A 20,023-nucleotide genomic window follows, 5' to 3' on the forward strand; every position below is an offset into this window, starting at 1 on the left:
ATATTTGGTTTTTATCCATTTTAAACCTCAATATGAACTTTAAAGAGCACTTCCCCTAATCTGTAAAGAGTACAACAAACTTCCGAGAAAAAGAAAATTTGTTTGAAACTTGAATTTCTTAAACCTAAATTGACCCAAGGCAGCAGTGAAACTATAAAAACAATCTCCATAATAAAGTGAGCTTTAATAATTAAGTTACTTGAGGAAATGGTCCCAAGAATAAATAAATATGATTAAATTCTAGCGTTTCAATCCGAAATTTCTAGAATTCGATACCAAAATCCACTATTGCAAATTTTTATTTTCCGTATTTTCTTCCATCAGTTGGAATACTCAGTTTTGAATTTCATTAACAAATATTTGAAGACTGCATTCTGGGTTGTTGTTGTTGTAGCAGCAATACTAACATTCTGCATTCTGGGTATTTTTCTTTGCTTTCAACATCCACGTCTTCTGTTGCTTTCAAACAATTCGTAAACAAGTTTTGTAAAATACCAGTGAATACAAAAATAACAACTACACTATTAGCAAGAAACAATGAGTGTAAAAAGTGCAGAGTCGAATTAAAGAACAAACACAACAATAACAAGAGGATTCCCTTGAGGTTGGTTAAAAGCTAAGAATAGAATTGTTCTTTACTGCTAATGGTTTGTGGCTAAAAATAATCAAATGACATTGCACGTTCCAGGCTTGTTCATACCTTGGAATGCCTACGTATGCAATGTAATATAATATACATACATACATGCATACACATTCGCATACTTGCGAATTTCAGTTGCTGACGCAGAAGAAGTGATAGTTACGTTAATAGCAACATAAATAAGGGCACGAACAAGAGCAACAACAACAAAGAGGGCAGTAGAATGTACCTTTAAATATGGAACGCATTGCAGATTAAAGCAATTAAATCAAGTTAATTATGAATTGCATTATTCTCACTTTACTAAATATGGAAAATTCTGAGTTGCAAATACGAATGCATTTCATATTCATCAAACATTTAATGGCAATTTTTATAACCTTTTTTTAATGTGCGGTAATAACATGATATATATATATATATAGGTGCATATATATGGGTGCATGTATGTATATATGTATGAATATTTCCGTGGTAATATTTTCGTAACAAGCAGGCACGCTTAATTATTTCAAATTGCTTATGCAATCCTTTGAGTAATTCATGCAAATTTCGTATGAAAAAAGTAATTAGTTAAGCAATTTTTATAATTTTTAAATTTTTTTTTTTTTGTTCCAAGTCGAGTGGAAACACCCTAAATGTAAATATTTATATGCAACTGGTTTTTTTGTTATACTCAAAAAAATTGAATTTCCATAAATACAAATAAGTCTTGGAGTGTAAGGTTAGTACAGTAGGAGGTGTGTATTCTTGTGAAATATTTGGCTTAATAAAAAAAAGTGAAATACATTAATAAAAAAATCAAGTGGGTTTATAAATAAAGTGGAACATACCTTAATAAAGAAATGGCATACCTCCATAAAAAGTTATTTGCACCCGAGACCTTACATACCGAATGTTGGCAAATCGTCATCTATAGTGGCCGCATTAGTCGTTCCAACTTGCCTAGCATTCTTAGAGCCGACTGCCTTTTAATTTGAGGATCACGAAACCGGTGGTTAAATTTGCTGATTTCATTTTCTTAGCAACCAATTAAATATATAATATAATCAACACTAGGGAATAGGTGGCAACTCTAATAAAGTATAGAAAAGAAGTTGTCAAAATCAGGGGTTCAGGCAAATAAATGTAAATATATTATAGTACAGAAAAAAGGATTTAAGTACACAATCAAGATCGTAAATAGTTTTACAACAAAAGAAAATGAATAGACCAAAACTTCACTGCCGAGTGGCAACTAAATATGTATTGACGAATGAATACGAAGAGATGATTGTGAAAAAGAAGTCGAGGGTCCGGATTTCGCTTTGGCGGTAATTGTGATTTACCTTCCCGTACAGGTTTGAGTAACACCGCCAATCTTGCTCAGTATATGCAAGATTTCGTTAGTGGACTTCGTTAACAGAACTCTCTTAATGAATTCCTCATCTGTGTACTTTTCAAAATAATCCATTCAGCTACGAAAAATTCTCTTTGCTGTATGGCGATGTGTGGCTTCTTCAAATATTTCCTCAGGTGCATGAATATAAAAAGCACCTTTTTTCGATAGCTACATTTTTACTATTGTATAACAACAGACCATCAACGAAAATAATTTAAACCTGACAATCAGCTGTTTTATATATACAAAGAACGCAGAAGGCACTGGCGAAGCGAGAAATGCTAACCAGTGGATTGACCGCCTTTAAATTTGTCGACAATATATACAAACATATGTATATATAAATGTATATATTTACACAACAAAGAGTTCAGAAAACGAAAATATGTTTGAAGAGGCGATAAATTTTAACGCAAAGTCCAGAAAATGGGAATTAGAGTCTTTATCTACTCTACACCTGTGCTAATTTTAACTATTTTTTGTATCTAATTTTATTTTTGATTTTTTATACAAGCCTAGTGCGTTCTACAACAAAAACTATAAACTATAAATTTAGCAAATTTCAAAAAAAAAAACAAAAAAATAACATAAATTTTGCAACTTTTTTCGAAATTTTTTTAGAAAAATTCTGGGTATGCAGACGTATAGCTTATATAATTCTAGAATAATAAAAGTCAAGTTAGAAGTAATTGAAATTTTCGCTGATCTTGGGCAGTTTCTGTTTGCTTCCGCCATGTCTTCTAAATGAAAGAAAATGTCCAACATTTCAGCGAAAAAAAAATTGTCAAAAAATCAACGAAAATTTGTGGCACCTGAAACTTGCACTTTGTTTTACTAAAATTTTATAAGCTATAAACTGGTAAAAATTCTTAATAAAAAGTTGAAAATTGGGATTTTTTATTTTGAAATTTGTTAAATTTTTGTTCGGATCTTAGAGTTATATGGTAGTTATACTTTTATAAAAACAGTAAAAACAAAAAAAGATGAAAACTTCGTAATTCGTCTTCCTCCTATTATTTTGAACACATAATGATAATAAATAGTCACATAAATAATCTGCTCGGCGGCACCGTCACGACAGTTAAGGTCACGGCAAGCGCCCTAAAATCTTAGTTTGCAATGTAAATACTTAAACACCTAGCTCAAATTTTAAACTACTTATATTTAGAAAATTAGAAAAAGATTGCAAGTAGGGGAAGCAGATATCTCAGTGGTTGTGTAGACTCCGCCCCACAGGTATTTCCTATATCAGATTCTCCAAAAAATTTAATTGTTATTCATTTGAAATATTACAAATTGTTTAAAAACATTTTTCCACCACTCAATTTTGTTGCTTTTATAAATTTTTATCAAAAATATTAGTTGATAACTAGGAGTGAGTGATTTTATTCAACTTTATTCCTCAACCACCTTTGAAAACTCCAGTCGTAGATGATGAAACAAATGTCAGAAAAAGTATACATAAATAAGCTCGAACAAAATTTACATCAATTCCTCTTGCACCTGTCAGTAAATTTACCAAATTAAATGGGCTTCTAATGCCAGGTGCAGGATAATGTTTTTTTTTGCCTTTATGACTGCTTAATTTAGATGCAAGCAACAAAACTCAAAAGTTACATTCCACATAACTGTTTATTGCAATTGGTTGCACTATTAGCTCATTATTTCATTATTTTTGTGAAATACCTCCAATTCTCAACAGATTAATAAAATAACCAGTAAGAGGTCCGTTGATAAATAGTAAATATGATATCCATTTATAGTACAGGGACGTCCAAAGAAGCCGAAAATACACATAATATGTATGTACTAATGTGGCGGCCGCCGTAGCCGAATGGGTTGGTGCGCCACTACCATTCGGAATTCACAAAAATAACGTCGGTTCGAATCTCGGTGAAAACACCAAAATTAAGAAAACATTTTTCTAATAGCGGTCGCCCTTCGGCAGGCAATGGCAAACCTCCGAGTGTATTTCTGCCATGAAAAAGCTCCTCATAAAAATATCTGCCGTTCGGAGTTAGCTTGAAACTGTAGGTCCCTCCATTTGTGGATCAACATCAAGACGCACACCACAAATAGGAGGAGGAGCTCGGCCAAACACCCAAAAAGGGTGTACGCGCCAATTATATATATACCATATATATATCGTCCCCTTAGTATAACAATAGCCTATGTGCTCATAGGCTATTATTTTTTTATTGAAGTTTTGGATTCTCCATCGTCGATTTTATATGTGGTCAAAATTTGGTCAAATTCTAGTTCCACAAAGTGCGTCAAAACGTCAGTCAAAAATAATAAATATTTACAGACATAACTAGATTTGAGTGAGAGCTACTTTCGACAAAAAGTTTGAAATTCATTTTCTCAAAACATCAAAAAATTTATAGGCTATTTTAATACTAAGGGGACGATATATAATGTGACTTTAAAAATGCGTTTTTTTTTAATCATTTAAACTGCTACATTTCCTCTTTTTCCCAACGCTTCTTTGGGCTTAAAAAATAAATAATTGGCGCGCACTCTTCTGTTAGGTATTTGGCCGAGCTCCTCTTGTTTGTGGCGTGCGTCTTGATGTTATTCCACCAATGCTGGGACTACAGTTTTAAGCCGACTCCCCTTGTCATATATTTTTTTTTTATTAGGAGCTTTTTCATTTCATCGAACGTCCACAATGAGCTTTGAGCTTAGACTGCATAAATATGTAGCGTATTCAGCTTAGTCACATATGCATCTCGTCATCAAATTTCAGCCTCAGGGGACCCAGGAGATGAAACGGAAGTATCATGTTTTTCAACCATATCTTGAGCCTTAAAGATAATTTAACAAACTGCAGTGACTAGTGAAACTGCCAGAGAGAATCTTCGTTTTGATCTTTGAGACGTTTGATAAGCTTTTTAAAACGTTTAAGGTCACGCTCTTCCTTTAAGCACTTCACCTGGTGATGTTCCTGAGTTAAGTACCAGTACAGTATTTTTAGTTTCTAACCTTTTCCCTAAGCTCTGTCTTATTGCTGTGCCGTCTTGTCGCAAAGAAGAGCGAGCGTGGGTCCCATTAGTGTTTTTACTACAGTATCCTGCGATGGCCATGAACCGCTAGAGAGTTTTACCCGCCTATGCGCAACTGAACTAATGAGAATGATGCTGTGACCTGGACTTTAGCTTGACTATCGCTTCAGATGGCGATATTCTCGCTACAGTTGTGCCGCTGTAAATTTATCTCTGCACACGGACTACGACTTTCGGTAAGAAGGACCGCCATATTGAAACTGATACTTTAGACTGCTTAATCTGTATCATAAAGAAACAGCTTAGGAATGCCTCGGATCAGATAAAGATTTATTACACAAATTTACTAAAACGTCACTCAACAACACCAACTCAAGTATTCGTTGTCAAGTCTGTCAGTTCCAACAATGTCATCAAACATCTATACTGTTTGAGTAGATGGAGCTTTTTTTTCAAAACATGTCACTTTAGTAAACAGCACAAATATGCCACCCTTTCATACGTAAGAAGTGTTTATCCGTTATGTCATATTATACTATTAACAAATTTGTAAATGACTTGGAAGAAAAAGGTTATCAAATAGACATCAAATTGTTTTACTTTCTAAGAAAAAAATGAATTTCTAAATAATCTTGATGCTCCATATCTTCTCGTCCACACGTCAGTTGGTCAACTTCAGTGCATTTGAATTTTTTATATTTACTTTGTCAAGTGTGGTAATAAATTTTTGACAGCTACTTATGACGCTCACAAAGTGTATACTGCCGACTAACTTTCACCAAATATGACAGGAATGTTAACAAAGATTTTTCTCGCATGTACATACATACACACATTTGTACTTATAAATATTTCAGATTAAAAAGTTTAGAATGCTAATGGCGTTGATAGGGAGTGTAGCGGGTTACAATATTTATTGACACTGCGTTAAGTAACTAAAGGACTAGGATTTGTAGAAAATTTCTGAAAATTTATTGTTTCTTATTTAATTTTAGTAATTTATTAATGAAAATATACAAAATATACAAAAACCACAAGGAACCAAGTTTCAAACTTTGTAAAAATTAAAAAGTTTCCATCAATTTTTAAGTTTTTTTCAGAATATCTAGAAAAATGTATGAATCATGTATGCCGTTTTATAGTCCCTTGAATTTTGGTATGATAAAATATAAATTTCGAGTGGCTCAAAAACTACGTCAATTTTTGAGAGTTTTTTTAGCTGATGAGTGCTTCTTTCACATAAAAATAAGTCGAACATTCGGTATATGGAGAGAATGCATAAGTCAGTGCTCCGGCACGAAGCACCAATCAAAAGAAAAAGTCGCTCCTGAGCAGACAATGGCATAAATCCGAGTGTATTTCTGTCGCGGAAAAGCTCCTCATAAAAAGGCCATCTACCGTTTGGAGGCGGCATAAAACTGTAGGTATACACATATATATATGTACATATTTATATATATACATACATATGTATACATATATGTACCTACAATGATTCATTATTCGCAGTATTCAAATCAAAAACCGCAACAGTCAAATGATCCCACAAAATGCCCGAACAAGATCTGAAATTTATCTTATCGTCCTATTATCATTATTAATCAAAATCCTGCTTTGTTCTATGTGCTTACGTATATTTGTACGTATGTGTGTATTATTGCGCATAAAGCTCAAAGACCCCTTTATATATCAGCTTGACAGCGATCGTGTAGCGTACAAAACATTATTCATATCTTTGCGCAGTGGCAGGAGTGTTGTCACGTAAAAGATATATGCCGTCAAAATATTGTCTACGAACACATATTCGTACAACATTTTTAAACCACTGCAGAGTAAAAATAGAAGAAACAATTTCAAAATATTTATATTAGAAAGCAATTTTTAGCGTAATAATAAAAAATCTTTTTCAAAACATATACATATATGTATATGAATATATTCCCTGTAGGTAAAAGTGAATCTAATGAGGCAAAGACTGCTTCAATTTATATGGTTTCCAACCAGTCCGTTAGTCATTAGTTTAGCCACTAGTAGAGGTGATGGTAAAAAAATGTGTTCGACTTCTATTTCATTGTGTGCAAGGCGAATCTATTAAAGGTGAATTATCGGTAAATTTCAGCTGATTTTTTGATTTCTTTCACCGTATCCATATGGCTGTCAGCCTAGAATGAAACTAGGCGAATTCATTCTTTGTTTGCTACTTTGACAATCAAACGCACCACACATTGTTGTTGGTCTAGTGCTACCTTCCACCTTTGGCGAATGCACCTTGATTGTATTTGTATAGTAAATTATTTACAAATGTAATTTTTTGTTTTCAATGACAAAATCTAGTGCATTTAGCTCGAAGAAAAAAAAACTGATCTGTCAGAGTGTGAAGTATATTTCGTTTTTGGAACATAGAAGGGTTTTCCAGGAAATTAAGTAGTGCTTTAGGACATACTAAATTAAAGAAATTATAATATCCTTGCACACTCGTGCGCGCAGTATAAAAAGGAGACATGAGACAATAGACGTTTTTTCAGGTACAGTGCCGAACAGTTAGTTTACGCTACTCCTCTATTCAATTACATTTTGACAACAAAATCAATCTAAACATTTTGAAGACTAAAGAACATAATAGGTCGCAGGATTCACTTTAACGAAGTGAAATACTAAGCCTTTATCTACCTGCACACTGCAACGCCTGCCAGGCTGAATTTCTTACAAGAAAGTATACGCCCATTGGCTCATAATCTCTAATTATACTGAGCAACTTATTACGGTTTTCGCTAATGGCCAAGCTGCTGGTAAATCTTTACAATACAGGGCAGTGTATTGCAAAATAATTTTACACATTTTATGAGAAAAGCATTGAATCTATTACACTTTCGTGTGCCGAAAGCGCAAGGGTTGGGAATACCTGCTCTACAATCGCAGAGGTAGCTATGTATTTAATGTAGAAGAGTTTAAAATGACCTCTTTGCGGAATGTGCCACAATCTTCATATATTTATAGCTGGGACATCTTTGGTCACTCGGACAGTATAATTTATCATAAACTATACACCAGGGTAGACTATCCACTTACTTCTAGTACCGATTTAGATAAATTTTCATTGTAGGTACAAATACCATATGCACTATGAAGCCTGCCTGGCAGGTGGACTAGGGGAAAAGGAGAGGTAAACATTCAATGCAAAAAAGTTCAAGGCGCTAATATCCTTCTATTATCAGCTGTTTGGTATACCAGCTAAGAGGATTTGTTGATCATCCATGCACAAATTCTTCTTACAAATCTTCGTTCTTTTATCTTTTCTCAAGCATCTTATGACGTCACGTTAAAGTTACGCAAAAAGTTCCTCATCAATCTACGCAAACCTGTATCCTACCATTCGAGACACTAACCTAATCGTAGTACCGAACTATCGAAAGGATGATGTAGTAGTAGGATAATTGAGCAAAATTCACTAGTTGCTTGCACGAAAAATCTTAACTGGCATTTCGGAGCTTCCCAAACAAGTGGACTATACATTCCCGTCAACAATTGTCAGTACAACGTTCACACCCCTCCTACCCTCAAGTGAAGAGTGGGATCGGAACGATGTAAGACAGGGCAAGACCATCCATATGAACACAGATGGTTCAAAGCTCAAGGGCAGGATGGGAGGAGGTGTATATTTCGATCATCTCTTTTAGTTTTCGGCTTCCCAACTACTGCGGTGTCTTTCAGGCTGAATTTATGGCAACAATAAAAGCTGTAACACTGGTCCCCTGGAGATAATATCTTCATTTTAACTAATAGCCATATGGCGTTGAAATTCCTCACAAAGTAGTCGAGAACCTCCAAGGTGCCATGAACTACCGCACATCTCTTAATAGGATGACTGAATCATTTCACCTAACGACGACGTGGGCTCCTGGTCATTATGACATTGATGGTAAGCGCAGATCTTACAGACTTGTAAGCTACTTATTTTTTAGAAAATTTTAAGCACAGCGAATGAAAGATGGCGTATAGAAACCACCTGCAGAGTCGCGCGACAATTGTGGCCAACTCTCAATACTAAACGCACAGAATCTCTGCTAAGTCAAACTAAGCACAGTCTTAGCACACTGATTTCCGTTATAACAGGGGACTGCTTGATAGGCAAACACGCCCAGAGGAAGGGCGTGCAAACCCAAGACTTCTGCAGAAGCTGTCTAGATGAGGAGAGACGATCTCGCATCCTCTGCGCCATTGTCCTACTCTATCCAGACCTACATTTGCCATTTTAGGTAGACATCTTTTAATGAGTTGAAGATATAAAAATAAATAAATGGCGCGTACACCTCTGCTAGGGATTTTGTCAAGCTCCTCCTCCTATTTGTGGCGTGCGTCTTGATATTGTTCCACCAATGGAAGGACCTACAGGTTCTTAAGCCGACTCCGAACAGCAAATGGTTTGTTATGAGCAACTTTTTTTTGGCAGAAATACACTCGGAGATTTGTCGTTGCCTGCCCAGGGGCAACCGCTGTTAGAAAAAACTTGCACTAGCGGACGGAGATTCGAACCTACGCACCCCCGTGTGGTAGTCACGCACTAATTCATTCGGCTACGGCAACCGCTGGAAGATATCAGTACTGCAAAAATCAGGGATCTTCTAAAATTTCCAAAAAGTACTGTTTTCAGGAGAAATAAGGACAAGTTTCCAACGCGGCATCACAATGAGCTGAGAGCCTGAGTGTGTCCCATAGTGGACAACCGCTTCAACCTAACCTTACCTTAATTTATGAGCATTTCCTACAGGTTACATGTCTTTTATTAAGTAATCTCATCTATGTATTTGAGTTAGCGACTGCGATTAAGTTCTGACTCGCCGAAAGAAATTTCGCACATTCTAGTTCAAGCGGCCACACATACATACAAATATAAATGTTTACTTGACCCAACTGACTGACAGACTAGCTGACTCACTGCGTGCCATCTAGACAGGCTATCCATCGCAGGCGCTCACTCTATGCAGTCATAATTAATCTGAAACGTTTGTTTATCTATGGCAAATTTGCCTGTGTGTACGTATGTATGTAAGTACGCTTACAGCTGAAGGAAGCGGTATTCACTAATCACCAGCAAGTAGGCTTGAGTGACGGCTGCGAGAAGAAGTACACAAGCGCACAAGTGCATGCACACAATCACTCATAGTGCAAGTGGATGCATACGTGTATGTATGTATGTTGGTATGGAAGTACATGCTTCAAACGCTCGTAAGTGTCATTTAGAGTAAGAGGCACAGTGCAACTGCACGCACTTGCATACTTACTCACATGCAAACACTCCTACCTACATACACTTGCGGCTTGTTTTGTTTTATAGACGCTCGTATGGTATTGATATACACACATACTCGTAGGTATGTGAGCTGTGTAGATGAAAGTGAAAACTTTCCTTTAAACACTAGACCACGCTTCGCATCTAGTCAGTCTCAATTTGTGCACGCAGCCAGCGGGACGACGTTTCGGCAATACAAAATAAATTCATTCAAACACACAAACCAACAAGTGCATCCTTCATCCGACTTCTTCTATACAATTCGTCAATTCAGTGATAACATGCAGATAAAAAGTAAGCAGTTAAAAAATAATATAAAATAAAGGAAAAATAATCAAAATAGTGAAAGTGCATTGCATAAAAAGGATCTTTTGTTCCTAATCACTCTAGCGCATTCACTTTGCTAATCTACGCGTAATATAAAAATCTTTCAGCATTTTGAATTGAGGTTTCGGTATTTGGTGTGATCAGTCATTTGGCTAGCTTAGGCCTACTAAGTGGTCTTACAACCAACAGTTCGTTTCCAATATTTTAAAAATAAGTACATGCATATATTTACACTGAATATACGACCGGTATCTCATGCATAGGTAGACAATACATTTCTGAGCATACGAGGCTGGTTCAATAAGTCCGTAAACTACAAAATGGTGGTGTTATCATCTCAAATTCAACAGCCTTGAAATCCAACGTAGATTCTCTCTTGCCAACAAGTGCTACTTTGGACTAAGTTGGCAATTGAGTAGTAAAGTTCTCTCTCGACGAATCAAACTTACACTTTATAAGGCTCCATTATATTACAATAGAGATAACCACGCCAGAAAAATTGGTAAAAGGTATCTGATTTCGGTGTTTAAAAAATATTTGAATATGAAAAATCTATCCTTAAGATAGCAGATTGGTTTTCGCACAACTCTCAACTTGATTATGAAACATGAACTCTCTTCAGAGACTAAGAAACCGACCGGAACCCAATTCTGCAGTCATTATGTCCAAATTGCTTGAAATAGGTTATGAACTGCTCCCTCTCACCCAGCGCATTCGCCATAATTGGACGCCTGTGGCGGTTTCAAGTTTGAAGAAATGGCTCGTCGGACGAACTGTATCGAGCTGAGCGTGAGATGATGTTGAAAAACGATTTTAGTGTTTTCCATATTCTAATAACCATTCTCGTATTGATTTCAATTTATTGATAAGCGTTCTTTACACGAGCTGAGAGCTAAATTAATTATTTATAGTCTTACAGTTAAGCAAATTATTTATATTCTCTTTTTTTTACTCTATTTACAGCTCCTCTTATCGGGACGCGACATATACAATGTTTCCTTTGTTTTTGTTGCTTATCAATTTGTTATGCGTTACGTGTCAACCTCAGTGTGGGCATTGTGGCAATGACAGACCAAAACTCCACGAATAGTGATCAAAAGGTAAGTGCGAATTGTGTTGAAAAAGAATTTCAGTGAAAAAGTATAAGAGTGAAAAGTATAAGAGTAAAAGAGAAAATAGTAAATAGTAAATAGGAAATTTATTGTTAATGATTTTTCCATGATATGCATATAGGACTTTATAAAATTTTTCGTAGAGAACTGAAAGATTCCATTTAGAGGGCACAAAGTGAAGTTAAATTTGGCAACTAACCGAATGTCCTTCAAATGCTGTTGTGCTTATAGTGGCGTACAGTTTTCTTCTCTCATATCACAATGCTCTCAAGCATCTTATATTTTGCCCTCCAAACAAGGTGTGATACCTTTTCCAAAATATAAAGGTTCCGGCAATGGATACAGGTAGAGGAGACTTATTTAATAGGACTATGAATAAGTTCGTGCGGTTTTTTCGAAATTTGAATTTCGGATCATTTCCATGGCTTTTAAACGTTTGGAAATGGTTGATTGATCAACTCCCAAAGTTTTTGCAACCTCTTCTTGCGTTTGAGCCGGATCTTGATCGAGCAATTCCTCCAATTCGGTATCCATGAACTTTGGCGGCGCACCCTCGCGTTCTTCGTCTTCCAAGCCAAAATCACCACTTTTAAAGCGTGCAAACCACTTCTGGCACGTTCGCTCAGCTAGAGCATGCTCACCATAAACTTCCACCAAGATACGATGACTTTCGGCTGCTTTTTTCTTCATATTAAAATAATGAAGAAGAATTCCCCGCAAAAACACATTATTTGGCACGAAATTCGACATTTTCAAGTGTGGTAAAAATATTGTTGTTTACGCTTCAAATAAAAAACTTATACTGACGTTTGTGCCTTACGACAGTAGCTCTCCAATGAATGTTTGGAAATGTGGATCGATGGAATAATAATCAAGTTACGCCATCTGTTGTAAAACCGCACGAACTTATTATTATTTCTGGAGTTTAATTTAAATTTTTAACTTTTTTGCATGAAGAAACTTATAGTAGAATTTTATGACAAATAGATTTGTGGTACATTTTAACCGCTAAATCCCTCTCTTTTGAGTATTTTTCGCTCTTTCCCGCAAAAAAAGACAAAACAAACCCGACTATTGTAGAGTTAGAGGGTCAAAATGTCCTACAAAAATATTTCCAATTGTTTTTTTCCCCATATATCTGCTGAACACATTCTTCTTCTTCTTAATTGGCGCGATAATCGCTTACGTGATTTGGCAAAGCGCGCCAGTCGTTTCTTTCTCGCGCTAACCGGCGCCAGTTGGGCACACCAAGTGAAGCCAAGTCCTTCTCCACCTGATCTCTCCAACGCAGAGGAGGCCGTCATCTTCCTCTGCTACCACCAGCTGTTACCGCATTGAATACTCTCAGAGCCGGAGCATTTGTATCCATTCCGACGACATGACCCAACCAGCGTAGCTGCTGGACCTTTATTCGCTGAGCTATGTCTATGTGGTCGTGAAGATCATACAGCTCATCGTTCCATCGTCTGCGATATTTGCCGTTGCCAATGTGCAAAGGCCCAAAAAACTTGCGCAGAATCTTTCTCTCACATACTCCAAGCGTCGCTTCATCGAATGTTGCCATCGTCCACGCTTCTACGCCATACGTTAGGACGGGCATGATGAGAGCCTTGTAGAGTGCTAGTTTTAGTTTTGCTGAACGCATTACATATCTAAAATCTAAATGTAAGGTTCACCTAGTTTCTTATATCGATATATATATATATATACCAATTTACCAGAAGTGAGAACTTTGCTCCCCCCTGAAATAATGGGGAGGAAACCTGCACCAGAATCCATTGTCAAAAACTTAGGTTTTGTTGGAGGTACAGTGTAGTAAGGGCTTTTCCAATGGGTCCTACTACCTGACTTCATAACACTTAGCTCTATTGCCACATTTACAACATTAGTTTCTGACAGTCTGGGGTGGAAGCCTCCATATAATCGCTTACTCTGCGATGGTCAAACCCCATATTCGAGAAGTCTAGTTGAGTGTTTAATATTTTAGGTATCCTATATCAAGAAGTCTAACTTTACTTAGAATGATTTTAGATCAAGTTTAGCGAAGCAAATTTGAATATTTACTTCCTCCAGATTTATTGATAGAAACTGCAGATCGCTTAATAATTTTTAGAAATAAAATCTTCAATTTCTACATTCATTCCGCTGTTTTAACTATATATTTAGGAAGCCTTCAATCCTTTAATTAGATCTTCTTGATCGAACGTGCCTTTCGCTTAGTCTCCTTATAGCAAAATTTGTTTATGCAATTTTTGATGCCTCGGAAATGATGTCTCAAAAGAGACGTTTGCTTTATCACTAAGCTCGTCATTCGATCCATATTACTTAAGAATAAACAAAGAATGTAATTGGCGTGCCCACGCTTTTTGGGTCTTTGGTCGAACTCCTTCTCGTATTTCTGGCGTAAATCTTCATGTTTTTCCACTAATGGAGAGACCAACAATTTTAAGCCGACTCCGAACGGTAGATGTTTTTTTATGAGAAGCTTTTTCATGACAGAAATACACTCGGAGGTTTGCTATTGTCGGCCGAGGAGCGATCACCATTAGAAGAAACTTCTTCTATCAATTGGTGTTTCATGCCCGAGGTCCCGAGGTGCCCTTTGGAATGGTAGTCACGCACCAACTCATTAAATCTGAAGAATATCATGCAAGAGAATTGTTTTGCTTAGCAAACTGCTATCGTTTTGTCTTCAGATTGGCGCAGAATCGATCCAACTGAACTGCGCAATATGCGCCAGTGATCATTTCACCATTTTTTAGCGAGTAGATGTGAATAGCAGCGCACGCATCCCTGATCGTCGTCAATAGTTGATCGCCACACTCACCTTGATTTTCAAGCCAGTTTAATCGATCTTCCTTAAAATAAAGCTTTTTACAATTACAATTTGCTCTCGTAAATTAGGCTAATAATTAAATTCATTTTTCTCTTCCAGGTATACGAATGGCAGGAGGACACCAAGTCATATGTGCTAAGTAGCTTCTTCTGGGGTTACATCGTTACCCAAATACCTGGTGGACACATCGCCCAAAAGTATGGCGCCAAAACGCTCCTATTGATTGGCATTACGCTCTGCTCCGCGCTTACGCTACTCACGCCCTTGGCAGTTGAAATTGGTGGCTGGCAATTGCTGTTTGCCTTGCGTGTTGTACAAGGTCTGCTACAGGGTTCCGTACACCCAGCGACACATGCTATGCTAGCCAAATGGGCGCCCGTCGAAGAGCGCGGCATGCTTAGCACTTTCTGTTATTCAGGCTCCCAATTCGGCACTGTCGTTGTGTTGGCCATGAGCGGAGTGATTGCTGAGTCAGCGCTGGGCTGGCCGGGCATTTTTTACATCTCCGGCGGTTTGGGTATCGTTTGGGGTATTTTCTGGCTCATTTTCGCTGCGAGCACACCGGCGGAACATAAAACGATTTCACTGGAGGAACGTAAATACATAGAAAATTCACTGGGTCAAGTTGATTCAACACCACGTACAGTGGCGCCTACACCATGGGCGAAGATTTTCACCTCATTGCCATTCCTATCGCTGATTGTCGTCCATTGCACGCACATGTGGGGCTTCTGGACGCTGCTCACACAGATACCCAACTACATGAAGAATATTCTGGGTGTTGATATGAAGAACAGCGCGCTATTGTCATCGCTACCCTATGCCGTTATGTGTATTCTGAGCTTCTTTTTCATCTTCCTGTCAAAGGTTTTGGCGCGTTATGATAATATATCGCTGTCATTTAATCGTAAAGTCTTCAACACCATCGGCCACTGGATACCAATGATCTCGCTAATCGGACTTGGCTTTGTCACGCAAGGACATGCCGCGCTCGCAGTCGTGCTACTAACACTAACAGTGGGCATCAGTGCTGCCACATATCTGGGCTTCCAGGTGAATCACATCGATCTGTCACCAAACTATGCCGGCACATTAATGGGCATTACCAATGGTTCAGCGAATGTGATGAGCGCGCTCGCACCGCTGGCTGTAGGACGAGTTGTCACCAATGTGGTAAGTTTGACTTATATGATTTGCTGTCACAGCGTAGCTTTTATTAACGAAACGTATTTACTTACAGACAAATGTGGTCGAATGGCGTATCGTATTCTTCATTGCTGCCGGTTTCTACTTCGTCGGCAATTTGCTTTTCATCATATTTGGCAAAACCGAAGTGCAAAGTTGGAATTCTCCTGAAGATGCGTTAGCCAAACGATTGAATGTGGTGGACGCTGAATCGCCAGCGCTGCTGCAAAATGGCGATGCGAAAAAGCCAACAATCACAGCAATCACAAAGAATGGCACGCAATAGAGCAAGCTTACGCGGACAGCGCTCTGGTCCTTTACTATGTAGTAGTTGTAGTTCACTAAGCACACAGAAGACCTCCTAGTTCATAAGCAATAGGTGTATGTTAAAGTTCTTATGAATGATTCCTGACGTGCGGGCAACGCAGTATGTTGTTGTTTTTGTTGCAATAGCATGCGTCCTGCGATAATTTTATTTATATTATTTTTTAAGTGATATAACAATATTTGTAGATAGACGTTAGATTTTCTATATAAAAATGCGAGTAAGAGCAACACCGATATAAGGTGCTCCTGCTCGCTTGTACATACAAACATATGTGGTAAATATGTAGTTAAGCTAGCAACGTACGTTAAAGGGTGCTTCCTGTGCAATAGAGCTCAATTAGTAATTTGTTTAGTCATACAAATTCTAGGAGATGTCAAAAAGTTCGCACAATGGAATTTTTGTGTATTTTTGTTTGGATCTACATACTTAGCGACTTAATACAGTTATGAATACTAAGTTTCCGTCGAATTGGTGCATTAACATTTGAGTTATTAAAGAATAAACAAATCAATCGGTAGCAGGCATCAACTGAGGGGACAATTGAATTTCGTGCCATTACTAAATTCCGCTCAAAACAAGTGCCAAACACCACAATCTAGAAAATATTTCATCTGCCTATGGGAACTCTTTGCACTCTCTTCCATCTGTAAAACAATGATTCACAAGTGGTAGGATGTATTCAAGCACGCTAGAGGGTGAAGTGAAGGCGGTTAACAGTCAGGTGGGGCGATTGAAGGACCACCATAAAAAAATTCGAAAAAAAAATTATTTTCACACCCCTTTCACTTTATTCTGCGAACTTTTTGGCCTCTCATCGTAGGTCAGTCACAGTTGAGCTTCCATTGCCAGCGCAGTGAAATTTGGCAAACAATAAAGTCATGCGCACACACGCGATATTATACTTTTAATTAAATAATTAGATAAGAAAAAAAACAAACAAAATATATTTTTTATGTAATTTAAACCAAATAATGACTAAGAAATTTTTAATTACATTGTGTACAGTATTTGATTAAAGTGAATGTTGAAACTTGAATTTATTTGATGAAATTATTGAATAATTGGCGAGTGTTGAACGAGAGAATGTTACCAAGTACCCTAGTACGAATGAAAGCTGATAATGCTGTTTATATTTTTCTATTATTCATAACAAATTGCAATAATAACAATGAATTTTAGAACACTTACAAGTGGAAATGCATTTGTTGCATAATTGAATTTAACTCTTGACTGGTTGGTTTGTTTATTTGAAAAACGCAAAAATGTAATTTTTTTAATACATTATCTGTACTATCTCTAGATTGCGTAATACGCAAATATGCCATCAATGCACTTGAAACAATAGTAGACAACAAAAATTATGAGTTTAGTTTTTCTATAAAAGCGATTAGTCAAGTGTTTATAGAACAACTTATGGAATCGTTAAAAAATATCTAGTAACATTAAGTAACAGTCGCCTTCACACGGGTATCTGTGATCTGTGTGCAGATACCTGGCTTACTGTAGTCATGCATGTGCATGAAGCTGTCAACCAGTGCCTAGACTTGAGTGCCTTAAGCGTTCCATATTGACAATATTTTGCCACTATTTGCAGCGGCCAAATGGAATTTTGTTTAGTACGACTTAGATTTAATAGGCTCTAAATTGTAAGTTGTTACATTGAAACAAGTTGAGTATTTGTTAAATTTTTTTAAGCTTCAATATTCTATTTTTTATGATTGAAATGAGAGATACATATGAACCGTTTGTTTCGGAAGTGGTGTAAGTTAATTTTTTAATGAAATTGGAAATTATATAATTTTAATATGAATAAATAATAATAAACGGCAGTGATGATATTTAAAAAAATCATAAACTTTGCTAAATCGCAATAATAAAAACTGAAAATTTTAAAAGTAAACCTTTTTAATGCTGAGAATGTATGGCAATACTTAATTTTTTTTTTTTGTTTTTTTGCTTTTTGGTTAATATTTTAAAAGTGCTATATTCTGTCTTAAATGAAAGAAATGTTTACCAATTTAAAATAAGTTATTTTTACAATTCTACAACTACGAAAATGGTGTAGGTGTACTTATAATACGAAAATATTTATTCAACTACAATAAAAAATATAATTTTTAAGAATTTGCCAAATTCAAATACTTGCATGATATTTTTCTTTACTTATATAATTATTATTTCAATTTTTTTTTCGACATTTAAACTGTTTATCTTTCAATTTCCCGAAAAAAGAAAAAATGCACTTACACCATTTTCAAAACGAACGGTTCATTTAAAAAAAAATTAAGTCATTTGTAAATGTATGCATAAATACAAGAAAAAAGAATAAACTTGGAATTGGAACTTATTGGAATTGAGGTCCAAAAATAAATAATGATATCAAAATCATTCGAAAACAAACAAGTCTTTTAATTAAAACTTCTTTGCGACGATAAGGTGTTTACTGGGGCGGCAATTTCCAGCCTCATCTTCGACGGCCAGAATACCAGAAAGAAATCGTTTGAAGCAATGCTTTGCTTTTGTATTCGATACTGTATATTGGGTCCACAAATACTGAAATACGAGGTGTGACCAAAAAATAAGGCGAATTTTTAAATTTCGCGGCCTACGTACATTCGACTTTCGATTAGTATTATTTTTTATGTTGATACGAGTACACTCGTCTCAAAGATATGTTCACGGTTTTAGCGATATAAAGGGTGATTTTTTAGCTATTATCTTTTTAAACAGTTGGTTTAAGCAGCTGACACACGTTTCGTGTTTTGTTTCACTGTCAAACATCTTCAGTTTGCTCTATAATTTAACCATGAATCGTCTTACAAACGAACAACGCTTGCAAATCAATGAATTTTATTATAAAAATGCGTGTTCTGTTAAGAAAGTTTATCGCGCGCTTCTTCCATTTTATGGCCAGTTTAATCGACCCACTGAAGCGGCTATTCGAGCTATTGTGACTAAATTTAGAACCAAATTTACATTATTGGGCATCAAACCACCAACACGCTTGCGTAGAGTGCGAACTGAAGAAAATATCGCAGCTGTATCGGCCAGTGTTAATGATGACCATCAATTATCGATTCGTCGCCGTTCGCAGCAATTGGCCCTCTGTTACTCAACAACGTGGACAATTTTGCGATAGGATTTAGGTGTGAAGCCTTTCAAAATACAGCTGGTGCCTGAATTGAAGCCGAACGACCTACCGCAATGCAGAATTTTTGGTGAATGGGATCTTGGAAAGTTGGCCGAAGAACCACTTTTTTATCGAAAAATTGTGTTCAGCGCCGAAGCTCATTTTTGGATCAATGGGTACGTAAATAAGCAGAATTGTCGATTTTGGAGTGAAGATCAGCCAGAAGAATTGCAAGAGCTACCAATGTATCCAGAAAAGGTCACAGTTTGGTGCGGTTTATGGGCTGGAGGTATCATTGGACCTTACTTCTTCAAAGATGCTGCGAATCGTAACGTAACTCTGAATAGTGAGCGCTACGGTGAAATAATAACTTTTTTTTGCACAAAACCCAAGAGCTTGACTTGCATGACATGTGGTTTCAGCAAGACGATGCCACATGCCACACAGCACGCGTAACAATGGACTTGTTGAGAGGCGAGTTCGATGAACATTTTATTTCACGTTCGGGGCCTGTCAATTGGCCACCCAGATCGTGCGATATAACGCCATTAGATTGTTTTTTGTGGGGCTATGTTAAAGCTCATGTCTATTCAGACAAACCTGCTTGAATTAACGCATTGGAAGACAACATTAAAGCATTTATATGTGAGATACCGGCCGAAACATTGGAAAGAGTACGCCAAAATTGGACTAAACGGATGAACCATTTGAAGCGCAGTCGCGGTCAACATTTGCATCAAATAATCTTCAAACATTAAATTATATGGACTGTACTATCGATTTAAA

The 20,023-nt window shown here is 36.7% G+C and overlaps 1 protein-coding gene across 1 annotated transcript in view; it reads left to right on the forward strand.

The window, feature by feature from the left end:
- The window catches only part of LOC129244893 (putative inorganic phosphate cotransporter), a 49,404-nt gene extending 31,347 nt beyond the window's left edge, over nt 1-18,057 (forward strand). Inside the window, exons 2-4 of the mRNA XM_054882791.1 lie at nt 11,610-11,746; nt 14,694-15,767; nt 15,835-18,057. Of these exons, the coding sequence (XP_054738766.1) occupies nt 11,610-11,746; nt 14,694-15,767; nt 15,835-16,065 (1,442 nt within the window). The 3' untranslated portion in view covers nt 16,066-18,057. The remainder of the gene's footprint in view (nt 1-11,609; nt 11,747-14,693; nt 15,768-15,834) is intronic.
- Nucleotides 18,058-20,023: the final 1,966 nt, after the last annotated feature.

The sequence above is a fragment of the Anastrepha obliqua genome, chromosome 4 (genome assembly GCF_027943255.1).
Source record: "Anastrepha obliqua isolate idAnaObli1 chromosome 4, idAnaObli1_1.0, whole genome shotgun sequence".
NCBI lineage: Eukaryota > Metazoa > Arthropoda > Insecta > Diptera > Tephritidae > Anastrepha > Anastrepha obliqua.